This window comes from Vulpes lagopus, chromosome 19 (assembly GCF_018345385.1).
Source record: "Vulpes lagopus strain Blue_001 chromosome 19, ASM1834538v1, whole genome shotgun sequence".
Classification (NCBI taxonomy): domain Eukaryota; kingdom Metazoa; phylum Chordata; class Mammalia; order Carnivora; family Canidae; genus Vulpes; species Vulpes lagopus.
The window spans coordinates 26,916,705-26,930,822 of NC_054842.1; the positions used below are offsets into that span (position 1 = coordinate 26,916,705).

Sequence of the window (14,118 nt, forward strand, 5' to 3'; positions counted from 1 at the left end):
TACTAACCCCAATGATCAGGTGTTAAAAAAAACTTATGTGCAAAAATTTATAGAGTGAAAATGATTTGCTTGGGGCATCTGAGTGGCTCAGCGTCTGCCCTGGGCTCAGGGTGTGATCCCCGGTTCCTGAGATCGAGTCTCACATCGGGTTCCACACGGGGAGGCTGCTTCTCCCTCTGCCTATGTCTGCCTCTCTCTGTGTGTCCCTCATGAACAAATAAATGAAATCTTAAAAAAAAATAAAAAAAGAAAATGATTTGCTTAAAAGACATAAAACTTCTTCCCCCAACTACAATCCATTTATGCTACATTCCCCCACTTTTCTTTTTATCTTCATTTAAATACTCCATGTTTACTTTTGAACTTTTGGTTAATACCTATAAATGTTACTTTTTTTCTCTGAGGTAAGGATTAGAAAGGATCAGAAAGATTTCAGATGGGCCCTGACTTGTGAAACTCAAGGCCTTGACAGATAAATGACATAGAGATCCGTCCCTCCTTTTGGCTTCATAGGTGGGTGTTCAAAACCGAGGTGGTGCCACTGGACCCTTGTGTCCCCAACACACTCTTGTTTGGACCTGGACTTGGGCTGTCCCTTGGTCTCATTGTTTTCTCTCAGAGAGCAAGCTGAGGAGAGCCGGGGAAGTTGGAAATGGTGGTGGTGAGTGATGCCAGCGAGTGGAGAGCTGGAAAGGCAAAGGAGCAAAAATGCAAACAAATATGGTGTTGGGGGCAGGAGGGAGGAACACAGAACTGGGATGGCTATGGAAAAAGAAAACAAGGAAGAAAATCTCAGGCTGTGTGAGAAACAGGAATTCCTGAAAACAAAATAGCTCTTCCTTACCCCCTGGGGGGGATTGTTATTAGTACCAGAAGGACCTCATTAAAACACTGTTGGGGCCCGAAACCAGCCCACCACTCCGTGGGCTCCATTGCCTAAAGGCCCCCTCTTTGCCCAACCAGACAGTGTAGATAATTAATTAAGATCATGTCAGCTGTCTTGTTGCGGCCCTCTTATAATAATATTAATAATAACAGTGATAATCGCTAAATCATAGAGTGCTTCCTAAACACTTTACACATAAAAACCCACGAGGAAGTGCTACTTAACAAATGAGGGAACAGGCCCAGAGCAGTTAAGGCACTTACCCAAATCACACAGGCAGTAAGTAGGGAGGCTGGGCCAACCCTAACGGGCTCTAGGAGTCCTGCTTTTAACCTCCTACGTTGTAATTTTGCTTTGTTTACAAAGTTCCAAGAAAACAAAACAAAACAAAACAAAACTTTTTAATGGGCTCTCTGCCTCATATTCCCACTTTATTAAGTCAGCCCTGCCCCGGTGCTTTCTTTATGTAGTCGTCTCCTTTGGGCAACCTCGAGTTGCAGGCCAAGATCTTCTCAGATCCTCTCCAACCTTCTGGACACCTGAAGTGGGTGGAATAGGGTGTGGCAGGAGCCGGTGGCGTTATCCCTCCCGTTAGTCACGGACTCCGCGGGTGACCTGCCGGGGCGGGGAGGGGCGGGGGGCGGGTGGTAAAGGCCACCTGCGGAATGGGGGGGGACAGGTGCGCTCGGGATCCTCCCAGACCCTCAGCCAGCGGCACCTTGGTGGCAGGCACCCCCAGCACCCCGCTCGGATCTGGGGCAGCCGGTGCCCTGCGCGCACCCCCGCGGTGCACAGCCTTGGTCAGGAGGGGTCGCGAGGGCGGGTCGCCGGGCCTCGGGGCACGGCGCGGAGGGGCAGCGGGTCGCCCGCGGGGCGCGGCGTGTGCGGCGCGCAGGGGGCGGCGCGGGGCGTCGAGGGGGCGCGGGGCCCGCCGGCTCCCCCGACGCCGCCGCGCGGCATATTTTGCACATGAGTTCAGAGGAAGAGGAAGTGTAGCGGGCGGACGCGCGGCGGCGGCGGGGGCGCGTCGGGGCTGGAGCCGGAGCGCGCCGGGCTCAGGGCGCAGCGAGCGGGAGCGCGGCGGCCGCGGGCTCCGCGGAGGGACGGACGCACGGATCGCGGAGGGACGGACACCGAGCGCGCCGCGCCCCCGCCCCCGCCGCCGCCCCGCCCCCGCGCCCGCGCCTTCCCCGCGCCGCCGGCTCTGGATGGCACAAACTTTCCTCCCGGGACGGAACGCGCCGTGTCGGGGAGCCCGCGCCGGCGCCTCTCCCTCAGCCGGCTCCCTACGGTAGGTGGGCGCGCGGCGGGCCCGGGGGGCGGGGAGCCGGGCACAGGCCCCGCACGGCCCCGCACGGCCCCGCGGACCGCGACCGCGACCGCGACCGCGACCGCGACCGCGACCGCGCCGGGCCCCGCGAGCCCCGGGCGCCTCCCCGCAGGGCCCCGCCGCCACGGCCCGGCCGGCTTGGATGCGCTCGGCGCCCGTTCACGGCACGCGGCGGGCTTGGCCAACTTTTTTTGGAGAGAAAAAAAAAAAAAAGAAAGAAAAATCATCACACTGGCACGCTACGGGGGGACGCACCTGGAGCAGTTTGTTAGGGGTCGTGGGCTCTGCGGGCTCGGGGGCGCCGGAGGGGGAAGCAGACGGGGAGCTGCGAGGCCACAGGTGGGTCTGGGCGCTGCCGCCGGGGGCTCGGCCAGCATCGGGCAGGAGCTGCACGCGCGGTGCGGGGCCCGGAGGGCGCGAGGCGGGGGCGGGGGTGCGGGGCGGGGGCGGGGGCGGGGGCGAGGCGGCTCCGGCTGCCCTCTGCGCCCCCCAGGTGGGTGCCGGCGCAGGGGTGCCGGGTGCGTGCGAGCAGACGCGCCGCAGCCCCGGAGGCGCCGAGACTCGGGGCGCGGGAGTCCCCGGCTCTAAGGGGATTTCGCTCCTCGTCCTAACCCACTTTCGCAGGCTCCGGGGACGCCGGGGTGGGTCTGGGCCACGGCGGGGCGGCGGCGGCGTCCCTTCCAGAAAACCCGATTCTCCCCGGACCAGGGCCGTGCCCTTGACCTAGGATATCGCCGTCTTGGCAGCGAGAACCTCTTGGAAGCCGAAAGTGCCACCAGGCGCGCGCCCTGCTGCCTCCCCGCGCTCATGCTTAGCTGCCCTGTGTGGTTGTGGGTGATCCCCAGGGGCCCTGGGTGCTGGCAGTGAGTTTGTTGGGGGGGGGGGGGGACTTACACAAACAAAAAGTATATTTATGTTTTTTAAGTCTGGCACAAATGCCCTGGGTTCCAGCAAGAGTTCCTTCTCGTAATTGGTACAGCTGTTTTCAGATGCTGGGTGCACAGTCAGGCCAGGCGTCTTCCAGCCCCTGCCATCGTGTGTCATCTCAGGATAAGTGAGGCCCTGCCAGGAAGGAAGGCGGGGTAATGCGAGCAACCTCTGGGCCTGTGGGTAGGGCAGGCTGTGCACCCCCACGTGTCCCTGGCTGCCGGGATTCCTAATTTGTACCTCTGAACAGCTGAATTCCCTACCAAGTTCAGGTGACCCCAGATGTCACCAGACCCCACAGAGGGGTTAAGCAACAAGCTGTTTGGGGCTCTTTGGTGCATGCGTGTGTGCTAACCTCAGTGAAATCACTTTAACCTCAGAAGTGACTCTGCATCCTCTTTTGCCTTCAGCTGGGATTCTGGTCCTGAGAGCTTGGACCTCATCCTCTGTTTTATCAAGTCGCTGGGTTGGTTTTTCTTTGTTAGTCCTTTGGCTTGATGCACGTGGGGCAAATGGAAGTGGAGTGTTGTGCAGTTAGCTAATAGTTTGGTACAGGAATTGAAAGGGAACAAATTGGGAATGAGTTCTTTTTCTCCCTCTTGAGCAGGAATTTTTGGCTTCCATTCAAATAATTGCTTTGTCTGTAGGGAAACAGGCAGAAAATCTTTGGCATGAGTGATGGGAGTTCCTGTAAAGCTACTTGTGTTCTTCCAATCTTCACTTTTCAGCAGAATTGAAACTATATGGGCCTACGGCTTGGTGGGCATGGGTGTCTCGCCAAATTTCTAAATTGCGGGCTAAGGAGAGGGCATTATGACTCTTTCACCACCTATCTCCTTTTAAAAAATATATAAAAGTTGCAAGAATGGTAACCACCCCAATACCCGTATCTAGAGTGTAGTTTAGCGGTACTGGCTCTATTACACATCTGTCAACTTACTCATGCCTCTATCCATCTTAAGTCTCATTTAAGTCCCATCCATCAATAAGTCCCAACTTACTGTTTTATGCACTTTAAAGGAAATTACAGACATTGGCACAGGTCACTCCTAGATGTTTCAGCATAGATTTTATTATTCAGAGTTCAATATATGTTCACGATTTGCTTAAGGTAGAATGTATGTACTTAGAGTGAAATGCACAAATCTTGAGAGTGATATTTGCATAATGTTTTGATAGCTGTGTACACCTGTGTAACTTAGCTGCTAGCAAGATAGAGAGTATTACCATCACCTCAGAAAGTTCCTCATCCCCATTCCCGGTCAGTCCCTGCCCCCATTTCAGTGGTAACCACTGCTGATTGTTTCTGTTAGTTTATTCTTGAATTCCTGTAAGTGGATTTTTACAGTATTGTGTAAAGCTTCTTCCACTCAGCCTATTTTTGAGCTTCATCCATGTTGTGTATATCAGTATTTTGGTGGTGGTTTTTTTTTTTTTTTATTGCTGAGTTATATATTCCAGGATATGTCCATACCACAGTTTGTTAATACGTTCCCCCTTACGGATGGACACACAAGTTATTCCTAGTTTTCGGGGGTAGAGGGAACGAAACTGCTATGAATATTTGTGTATAAATCTTTCGGGGACATATGTTCTCATTTCTCTTGGGTAAATGCCTAGAAGTAGAATCAGTAGGTTGAAGAAGAGGTGTCTGTGACCTTAGAAGAGCTGCTGGATCCTTTTCCAACATGGCTGTACCATTTTTACAGTCCTACCAGCAAAGAACACAAGTATGAGATTCCAGATATGACAACCCTATTTTCCTATCTCAAAGTCAAGAGCATGGTTTGACCAGTGTTCCAGTGGAAGGGTGCAGAAATTGGACCCCCGAGACAGTCCGAAGCATGTTGTTTTATAGCTGGAGGAGTTGTGAGAAATCTCTGACTCTGCCAGTGAGTGAGTTTACACTTAAATTATTGCAGATTATCAGACAAATATTTTATTTGTAGAGATCTTCAGAGAAGGGAATTCCACAGGGAAATGTACCCTTGGTTGTGAAAGGAGATTGATTGAGTGCTTTCTATATAAAGAAAAAATAACCCCCCAAACCCACAGAATTCCACTACACTTCTGCTTAGCCACTCCTGGGGGGATTTCTGACGTATTGGTCTAGTTGATGTGAACTTGGTGGAGGAGATTCCCATTGGATTTCACCGGCTTGCGCAGCTGGCTGCTGAAAGCGGTTATGTTTGCTTTGTGAGGCAGATCAGATTTGGCTTTTTGAAGGCTCAGAAAACAGCTTTCCTGTTAAAGTGATTTGGCCTGTCAGTGAGAAACATGACCTGTCGACACCCTCTCAATGTCCTGGCTGAGAAAATGGGCCGGTTCCCCTCAGGTTCTCTTACCCTTCAGTCCCGTTCTGTGGACCAGCAGCCGAACCTGGCCTTGGCTGATGCAGGAAACAGAAACAGAGCCCCCCTCCGACTGCGTGGGACCCCAGAATGAAATATTCTCATCTGGCCAGGCATAGAATCTCGAGATGTTGCACTGTGTTTGGGAACTGTTCTGATCTGACGGCCTAGAACAGTGCCTGCCAGAGTAAGGGGCATGGTAAATACTGGCTGAGCCATTCTGGGGACTCGTGGTACGTGACTGGGTGGGTGACAGTGAGTGCTGAGATGTCCCCAAGATGTATTTCACTAGAGGAAATAGCCTGGTAAACAGGTTCAAAGTGTTTCAGCCTAGGAAAACTTGCCGACTGTAAACTTCTACTTTAGTGGCACTGTTTTGTTTTTTTTTTTAATTTCAGATTTTACTATTGTTCTTAACAAACTGATCATTATAGCTACCACTTGCTGAGCACTTTACTCTTTGCCAGGCACTGTTAGGCACTTTACATGCATTCTTTGAATTTAATCTTCATGAGAAGCGAGGACTATTCTTATCTGCACTTTAGCCTTGAGGAAACCGAAGCTTAGGGAGGTTAAGTAACTTGCCCCAAGTTCACTTTTTCACGTTTCCTAGGCATAGAGAAGAGACAGTGGTGTTCTGGTTTTGCAAATGAGGTTACGTCTGCAAGCACAGATTGCCAAAGTTGTGAAGCCGTGGGATAATAGATGCATCAACTGGGTGGGTACAGCACCGTGGCCAGAAAGACACACTGGGATCACTTCCTTTCATCTTCTGTTCTTTTGCTCTGAAGTTTTTGGAGTTTGTGGCAGCCGGAGCCTGTAGAGAGGTACTAAGTGTTTTGGTGGCAGTTGTAGATATTGTTGGTTGACTGTGATTTTAGTTTTATTGGAGAGAGAAAAAACGCTGTCAGCTGTTGAGTTGGAGTGTCTATAGTTGGGCTACCCCATACCTTGGCCACCAGCTGTGTGTGGCTATGTGCATTTTAGTGTAAAATGAATTAAAATGAAATAAAATAAAAAATTCAGCTCCTTGGTCCCACTAGCCACATTGTCAAGTGCCCTAGAGCCACATGTGGTTCCCGGCATGGGCCTTGGACAGTGCAAAGGCAGAGTATTTTCACCAGGGCTGAGGGTCCTGCTTGACAGTGCCGCTCTACAGTCAGCATCTCTGTCTTTTCCTTCAACTGAAGAGTTGGCAACACACTTGGCAAAGGCTTAGGCTATTTTTCACTGACAAAGAGATAAATTTAGCCAGACATTTCTTTTATGTTTACCTTTTAAGGGTTTTGGATGTGTGTGTAATCTTTTCTCCAATTCACATTCAGTTTTTGACATAAATTTGAGTTTCCCTTTGCTCCTGGGCCCCCAAAGGGGCTTTCGTTATAATCATTGCATATTTAACCAGGATGCTTTCTGTGAAAAGATCGGTACAGCAGGCAAGTGATGGCCACTGCTTGAGCCCTGTTAATTCCTTGCTCTCCAAATAAGAATTCCGTTCAGCTTTTAAATATGCATTTGTGTGACTTACTCCCCACCTGGGCTGAATTCAGGAAGAAGAATCGGCTCTCAGCGGGGCCAGAACCAAAGAGCTGGGAAATCAGGTCACATTCTACGCCTGATGGCTACCTGCCAAGACTGAGATGGAGGAGACACTCTTTGGGGGTATGAAGGGCTTCGCTCTGGAGTTCTCCTGGGTCCGACTGCCCTTATGGTGTTGGGCGTGCTGGAGGGGGCCTGGGAGCTTCTGTGTCCTGGTTGCACAGGACAAGGGGCGGGGACTATGGTGCCCTGGCTTACCCCTCTTCTGTGGTTCAAAGGACAGAGGGTTCTAGCCCTCACGTGTCATGAGGCACCAACACCAGCCAGTAGAAGGCCCACATCAGCTGTGTTTTGCCCAGCTCATCTGATACTGACCAACTCTTTTTTTTTCTTTTAAAGATTTTATTTATTTATTTGAGAGAGAGAGAGAGAACATAAGCAGGGGAGGGGGCAGAGGCAGAGGAAGAAGAAGGTTCCCTGCTCAGCGCTGAGCAGGGAGCCCAAAGCCGGGCTTGATCCCAGGACCCTAATAAGATCATGACCTGAGCTGAAGGCAGACAATTAACTGACTCAACCACCCAGGCACCCAGACCAATTCTTAAGCTACTTTATAAACTGTCATTGGATATTTCTACACTTTTTCAACCAGGAAGCCAGCTGCACTTCAGTGACAACTTTCTTTGGCTTTTATAACTCCAATGTCCCATTTTGTTGTTCTCAAGGCAGACCCCCTTGATTGTCAGCATTTATTTCTTTTTTTTCTTTTTATATATTTTTTTTTAGCATTTATTTCTTACAGAGGTTTATCAGCTTCCATCGTGTGTATGGGCACACTTGTGTGTGTTTTGAAGTTTCCTACTTTGTTATTTTACCCCAAGGAAATACTTCCTGAGGAATCCTTCAGGTTTTATGGAATAGCTCCCAGATTCCTAAGTTTGAAGAAATTATTGTAATAGGCCTCATACATAAAGTTGGATAAGAGAGTTGGTTAATCACAGACTCTGGTTAATGGAATGTGTCTGAATCATGTATTACCAAATTTTGGAAATATAAAGTACAAGGAATCAGATTGTTCATTTAAATACTTCTGTAAGTTAGTGAGGGCTTTTGTAACTTTTTCAGTCTCAGAACACCATATAAGCACCCTTTGCAGTATGGTGTAATTATGGCCATAGGAAGGTCAAAAGGAATCTTTACAATGGATAACAAGTGATACTAGTAGTATTTCTAATAATGGTTAATGTTTATACTACTTTTTCTATGTGCCTGAGCTCTTCTAAGCCCTGTCCTGTATTGACTTATTTAATCCTCACTCTGCCAGTGGATTCTGAGGATATCCCCGTATTATAATTGGGAACCTGAGATTGAGATGCTTCCTCGAGGTCACACAGTTAGGAAGTAGACACACTGGGATTTGAACCTTGACCGTGTGGCTGCAGAACCCGTGTACCCAACCCCTGTGCTATGCTGTTCAAGAAGATGAACTTGAGAGACACAGGCAAATATTCCAAATATTCTCAAATTTCCATCTTTTACCAGGTAGTAAGTGTCTGCCCTGTCCTCAAAGATGTTGGTTTAGTATTTATTGTGCATCTGTGGGTCAGGACATTGGGATAGCTGCTGTTGGGGAGGAAGAAGACATAACTGACCTTTGGGAAGTTGGCTTGTCACATGGGCGTATGAGGCATTAGTGAAAGCTCCAGAGCTCTCCCTTGAGCTCAGGACTGTCCCTGTAGCTGCCTACGCCACACCGCCACTTGATGGAGTTCACACATCTAAAATAAGCTCCTGTTTTCCTCCTGTTGCCATCCCTGGCTCCGAAGGGGGGCCACTCCAGCCTTCCAGTTGCTCGGGTCACAAACCCTAGAGGTGTCTTGGATGCCCTCTTTTTCTCATGCTCTATTTCCAAACGACCAATAAATCTCATTTTCTACTTCCAAATAGATCTAGAACTTGATCATTGCTCTTACCCCATCATCATCTAGTCTCCACATTTCCATGGTAGTCATGGCCAGAGCGATCATGTCTACTCTTGGCTTGAAACCCTCAAGGGGCTCCCATCTCAGGGTAAAGCTGAGTCCTTACCACTGTCTACACAGCCTGCACAACCTGCCTCCCCATGCCTCTCTGATTTCATGTGCCCCCCCGTAGCCACCCCCATTCCCCAAGTAGGTCCTGGAACCTTGCACTTGCTACCACGTTGCCCAGTCCACCATCCCCCACTCATCCCATGGCCTGTGTAGGACTGTGCTTAACATCACCTTCTGGGTGAGGCCTTCCCTGATTATCCTGTTTTTAACTATTGTATATTCTGCCACTGTGCTGGCTCTCCCTCCTCCCTGCCTTATTTGTCTTTATTTAACATACTTTTAAAATTGAATTTCCTGTATTATTTTTATTTGTATATTCTGTTTCTTTGCTCCGGAAGGTAAGGTCCTTCATGAAGGCAAGGTTGTTCATTTTTATTTACTTATTTATTTTTTTGTCTTTGTATCACTTTGGTATCCTCAGCATTTAGAACAGTGATTTGCATACAGTAAGTGTTTAATAAAGGAGGGGTATGATGGGTAGTTTTATGTGTCAGTTTGACTAGGCTATGGTACCCGGTTTTTGGTCAGACACGTCTAGGTATTGCTGTAGGTTATTTTTCTTTTTTAACGTTATTAACATTTAAATCAGTAGACTTTGAGTAAAGCAGATTATTCATGGGTGGGCCTCACCCAATCAGTTGAAGGACTTAAGAGAAAAGACTAAGGTCTCCCAAGGAAGAAGGAATCTTGCTTGCAGACTGCTTTAGGACTCAAGACTGTAATACCAACTCTTCTGTAGGTCTCTGACCTACTGGCCTGCTGGCCTGCCCTGCAGATTTCTGACTTGCCAGCTCCCACAGTCACATGAGTCAATTTTTAAAATTAAATCTGCCTTGCCTTCTCTCTGTGTATCCTATTGGTTTTGTCTCTCTGGACAGCCCTAATACAGAGGGTCAAGATGGAAGGGAAAGGAGTGTCAGGTGTGGAGATAAAGGAATGATGTCTGGAGAGCGCTCAATGTGCAAAAGGTAGCCCTGACTTCATACAGCCTGACTCCGGGTATAAGAAGAGGAACAGCCAGAGGCCTGGGAGGAAGGCAGTTGGGGGTGAGGTTGAGGCTGGACAGTATATGTTTCTTAGGCTCTTTGAGCCACTTGCATGGCACAGAATGGTTAATCTGGCATTAGCCTGTGATAGGAATTAATGGGTGAGAGACCAAAGGAAACCAGATGTAAGGAAGGCCTTTGATGGTTCTCAGAGAGCTGGTTGGCAAGGAGAATGAAGCAGTGGCATTAAGGCCTCCACCAGAACTCAGTACCATGCCAGTGGTAGCCGTGACGACGGTGGCCGGAACAGGCTGATGCCTGGTGTTTTGAGCCTGGATGTTACGAAGACAGTGGTACTACCCACAGAAGCAAGAACACAGGAGGAAGAACAGGCCTTGATGGGCAAGGCGTTGAGTTCATTTTGGAGTATGTTCATCAGGAATGTCGGGAAGGTCTAGATTAAGATGTTGAAATGGGTCCTTGGGCATGTTCACCTGGAGTTCACCAGGCTGGGAGGGAGACTGGAAGTTTTAGCAAGAATAGCCAAAGCAGGGCCCATGAGAGGGCATATGAAGGCTACAGGGAAGATGATAGCATTTATGTGAGTTTTTTGAGTATGCTCAACAATACCACATATTGGAGGTTCCCAAATTCCATACTGAGGCACCCCAAGGCACCATAGCAAAATCACAAGGACAGGGCAAAAGGGCTTTTTTTGTTGTTGTTGTTTTACATTTCTGAGGGGAACGCAGTGGTATTTAACATGTTAGGTAACACACTACCTACCATCTTGGGGTAGTTTGCAGTACAAACATTAGACAGCACTACATTCCTTTTGATGATATCATATCTCTATGAAGCTGGCTTTTGGGTGGTTGCTAAGAAACCACCTAGTGGAACAGGCAATGAAGGTGATGGTGTCCAGTGTGACTCCAAGGTTTGAGGGGTAGTGCAGTGCCCAAGAGATGTACACATCCCATTAGTAAGTACTTCTGGTGGCTTAGAAATGAAAGAAAGGTATATTCTTTCCATTTTTACGTACTTTTTTTTTTCAAAAGGCCAATAAGTTGTTTGGACATAAATAATTATTATGTTGTTTGGACCTAAGTACTTAATAAGTGGAACTGTAAATACTGCTTTTAGCTTGGGGGGGCCGTGAAAACGTACTGAGACGCTGAAGGTGCCAGGAAGTGGAAAGTACCAAAACCTCTGCTGTGTATTTTTTTTTAAGTTTTTTTTTTTTTTTTTTTTCAGTTCATGAGAGACACACAGAGAGAGGCAGAGACATAGGCAGAGGGAGAAGCAGGCTCCACGCAGGAAGCCCAACGTGGAACTTGATCCCAGGACCCCGGGATCACGCCCTGAGCCAAGATGTCTCATTTTCTGTCCTCATTTATATGTCCGAAGTGGCTTGTACTGAAAATGATTTTTTTAAAAAAAGATTTTATTTATTTATTTTAGGGAGAGAGCACAAGCATGAGTTGGTGGTTGGGGAGCAGAGGGGCAGGGAGAGATTCTCCATAGAGCCCGACTCAGAGCTCAATCTCCTGACCCTGAGATCTTGACCTGACCCAAAATCAAGAGTAGGACACTCAACCGATTGGTCCAACCAGCGCCCCATACTGAAAATGATTTTAAGAGAATGAGACAGAAGGAGGCTGGGGATAGAAATTTAGGGGTGTACCTGTGTTTGGGAGGATAGCAGCGAGGTCGAAAGAGAGTATTTGAGTACCAAAAGGTTCAAGAGGTGGGAGTGTGGGATCAAGAGGTCCACAAGGCCATGTTCCAGACTGGGGCTCTTAGCCCTAAGAGTCTTTTTTGTTTTTTTAAAGATTTTTATTTATTCATGAGAGACACAGAGCGAGAGAGGAAGAGACACAGGCAGAGGGAGAAGCAGGCCCCATGCAGGGAGCCTGATGTGGGACTCAATCCCAGGACTCCAGGATCATGCCCTGAGCCAAAGGCAAACGCTTAACTACTGAGCCACCCAGGTGTCCCCCTGACTAAGAATCTTAAGAAAGATCCGAGACTGGAGAGGGGAAAATCAAACTTGCTCCTAAATTGTTGATTTTCACTTCTGGCTGCCAGTTAGAATAACCTGGATTTTCAAAATACTGACGATCGGGCCCCACCCCCAAATGCCTGGCATCAGGACTTTTAAATAGCACTCCAGATGATTCCAGTATGCAACCAAAATTGAGGACCCCTGCCATGGCTCAGGGTTTCTCAGACTTGACCGCTGCTCAAACTTTATGAATCACTTGTCATAACATAGATTCTGGTTCAGCAGGCCTGGGAGGGCCTGGGATTCTGGATTTCTCACAGGCTCCCAGGAAGTCTGGGACCACTGCTGGTCTGAGGACCACACTTTGAGCAGCAGGTTCTTCTGAAAGGGAACTGGGCTTAGTTAAGGGTGTTTGTGATAGGGATTGTGGGAAGGCAGAAAGGTGGTCTGGATCAGCTGAGGTATGGGAGTGAGGGGATAGTAAACAAGTGTTTTCCTTTGGTAATGTAAATACCCCTTGTATTCCTTATCTTTTGCTATGTAACAAATTACTCCCAATCTTGGCAGCCAGAAACAACAATAAACATTTACCATCAGGATCCCTGGGTGGCTCAGTGGTTTAGCCCCTGCCTTCGGCCCAGGGCATGATCCTGGAGACCTGGGATCGAGTCCCACATCGGGCTCCCTGAATGGAGCCTGTTTCTCCCTCTGCCTGTGTCTCTGCCTCTCTCTCTTCTCTCTCTCTCTCTCTCTCTCTCTCTGTGTGTATCTCATGAATAAATAGAATATTTAAAAAAACAAAACAAAACCATTTACCATCTCACAGGATTTCTGTGGGTTAGAAATCCAGAAGCAGCTTAGTTGGGTGGTTCTGACCTAGGTGCCTCATAAGGTTGTCAAGATGGTTAGGCTGGAGGCCGTTCTGGGTCTGATAGATCTGCTTGCACATGGGTGTTGAATTAATCAACAGTGTTGGCTGTTGGATGGAGGCCTCAGTTCCCTGTCCTGGGACTTCTCCACAGGGTTAATAGAGTGTCCTCATACTGTGGCAGCTGGCTGTCCCCAGAGTGAGAGATCCAAGATGGAGCAAGGTAGGATGCACGATGCAGCTGTAATCCAGCCTTGGAAATGACACTCATCGTTTCTGTGGCACCCTCCTGGCCACACGGGTCAGCCCTGTTCACTGTGGGTGGAGACCCCTCATCAATGCTGCCAGGATTATTGAAGGTCATCTTGGAGGCTGGCAGTCATACTTATGTTTTTAATGAACAAAATAATGTAGGTGATAGCACAGAAAACTTGAAAAACGTAGAAAACCATAGGGTGTCACCCATAATCTCATGGCCTAGAGGAAGTTTCTGGGAACATTGTGGCCTGTGTCTTGCCGGATACAAGATATATATGTAACATGTTACTGTATGTTATCATTTATATAAGTTTATGGAATATATAAATTATATATATATTCACTGATTTAGGAAAAGTAGCACCATACAAATAATACTGTTTCATGTAGATTGTTCCTTATACTTGGCATCGAATCAGGAACACTTTGAATGGGTAAAATTTTCTTATTGAAGTGTAGTTGATGTATAGCATTGTATTAGTTTCTGGTGTACAACACAGTGATTTGACAATTCTGGACATTACTCAGTGCTCCCTACAATAAGTGTAGTCACCATGCAATGTTACCACAGTGTTATTGACTATACTGTGTACTGTACTTTTCATTTCTTTGCCTTTTTTATTTTATAACTGCAGTTTGTACCTCTTAATCCCCTTCGCCTCTTTGGCCCAGTCCCTCAATTTTACTTATCCTTGGTTTTCTGTCTTAGGGCATGTGTGTAGGATATCAAGATTTGATAGCATTTGAATTTTCACATTTTCGTTTACATTTCTAGGTTGAGAGAGATGTTCCTATCATGTAAAAATGTCTTAATTTGGATCATCAGTTCTTACTCTGGGTGACTGAGTGATGTAATAAACACGCTTGAGGCTTCAAAT

At 48.1% G+C, this 14,118-nt stretch overlaps 2 protein-coding genes across 4 annotated transcripts in view; one reads left to right on the forward strand and one right to left on the reverse strand.

Annotated features, from left to right (window-relative positions):
- Positions 1-1,284: 1,284 nt before the first annotated feature.
- On the reverse strand, positions 1,285-3,014 carry LOC121478782 (atherin-like). 2 transcript variants are annotated; one of them, XR_005984583.1, is made up of 2 exons: positions 2,472-3,014; positions 1,285-1,425 (listed from the first exon to the last, which is right to left on the reverse strand). XR_005984583.1 is itself a non-coding variant. In XM_041734083.1 (2 exons), exons 1-2 carry the CDS (start codon positions 1,855-1,857, stop codon positions 1,349-1,351), a joined length of 330 nt encoding a protein of 109 aa, XP_041590017.1. In that variant the 5' UTR covers positions 1,858-1,889; the 3' UTR covers positions 1,285-1,348. The 2 variants fall into 2 exon arrangements, 1 of the variants encoding a protein (XP_041590017.1); XM_041734083.1 differs by lacking the exon at positions 2,472-3,014 and adding an exon at positions 1,605-1,889.
- RFTN1 (raftlin, lipid raft linker 1) overlaps positions 1,971-14,118 on the forward strand; it is a 198,097-nt gene continuing 185,949 nt past the window's right edge. Inside the window, exon 1 of one of the 2 annotated variants that reach the window (XM_041734082.1) lies at positions 1,971-2,177. The gene's annotated coding sequence lies outside the window, so the exon portion shown is untranslated. Of the gene's footprint in view, positions 2,178-2,536; positions 2,556-14,118 lie in introns of those variants that run through there. The other variant, XM_041734081.1, reaches the window with a different exon arrangement.

Excerpts from the sequence above, each read along its gene's own strand:
- LOC121478782 (XM_041734083.1), bottom strand. The coding sequence starts at position 1,857 with ATGTGCAAAATATGCCGCGCGGCGGCGTCGGGGGAGCCGGCGGGCCCC. Across the intron at positions 1,426-1,604 it reads TGGGGGTGCCTGCCACCAAG|GTGTCCAGAAGGTTGGAGAG; the intron begins GTGCCGCTGGCT and ends CACCCACTTCAG.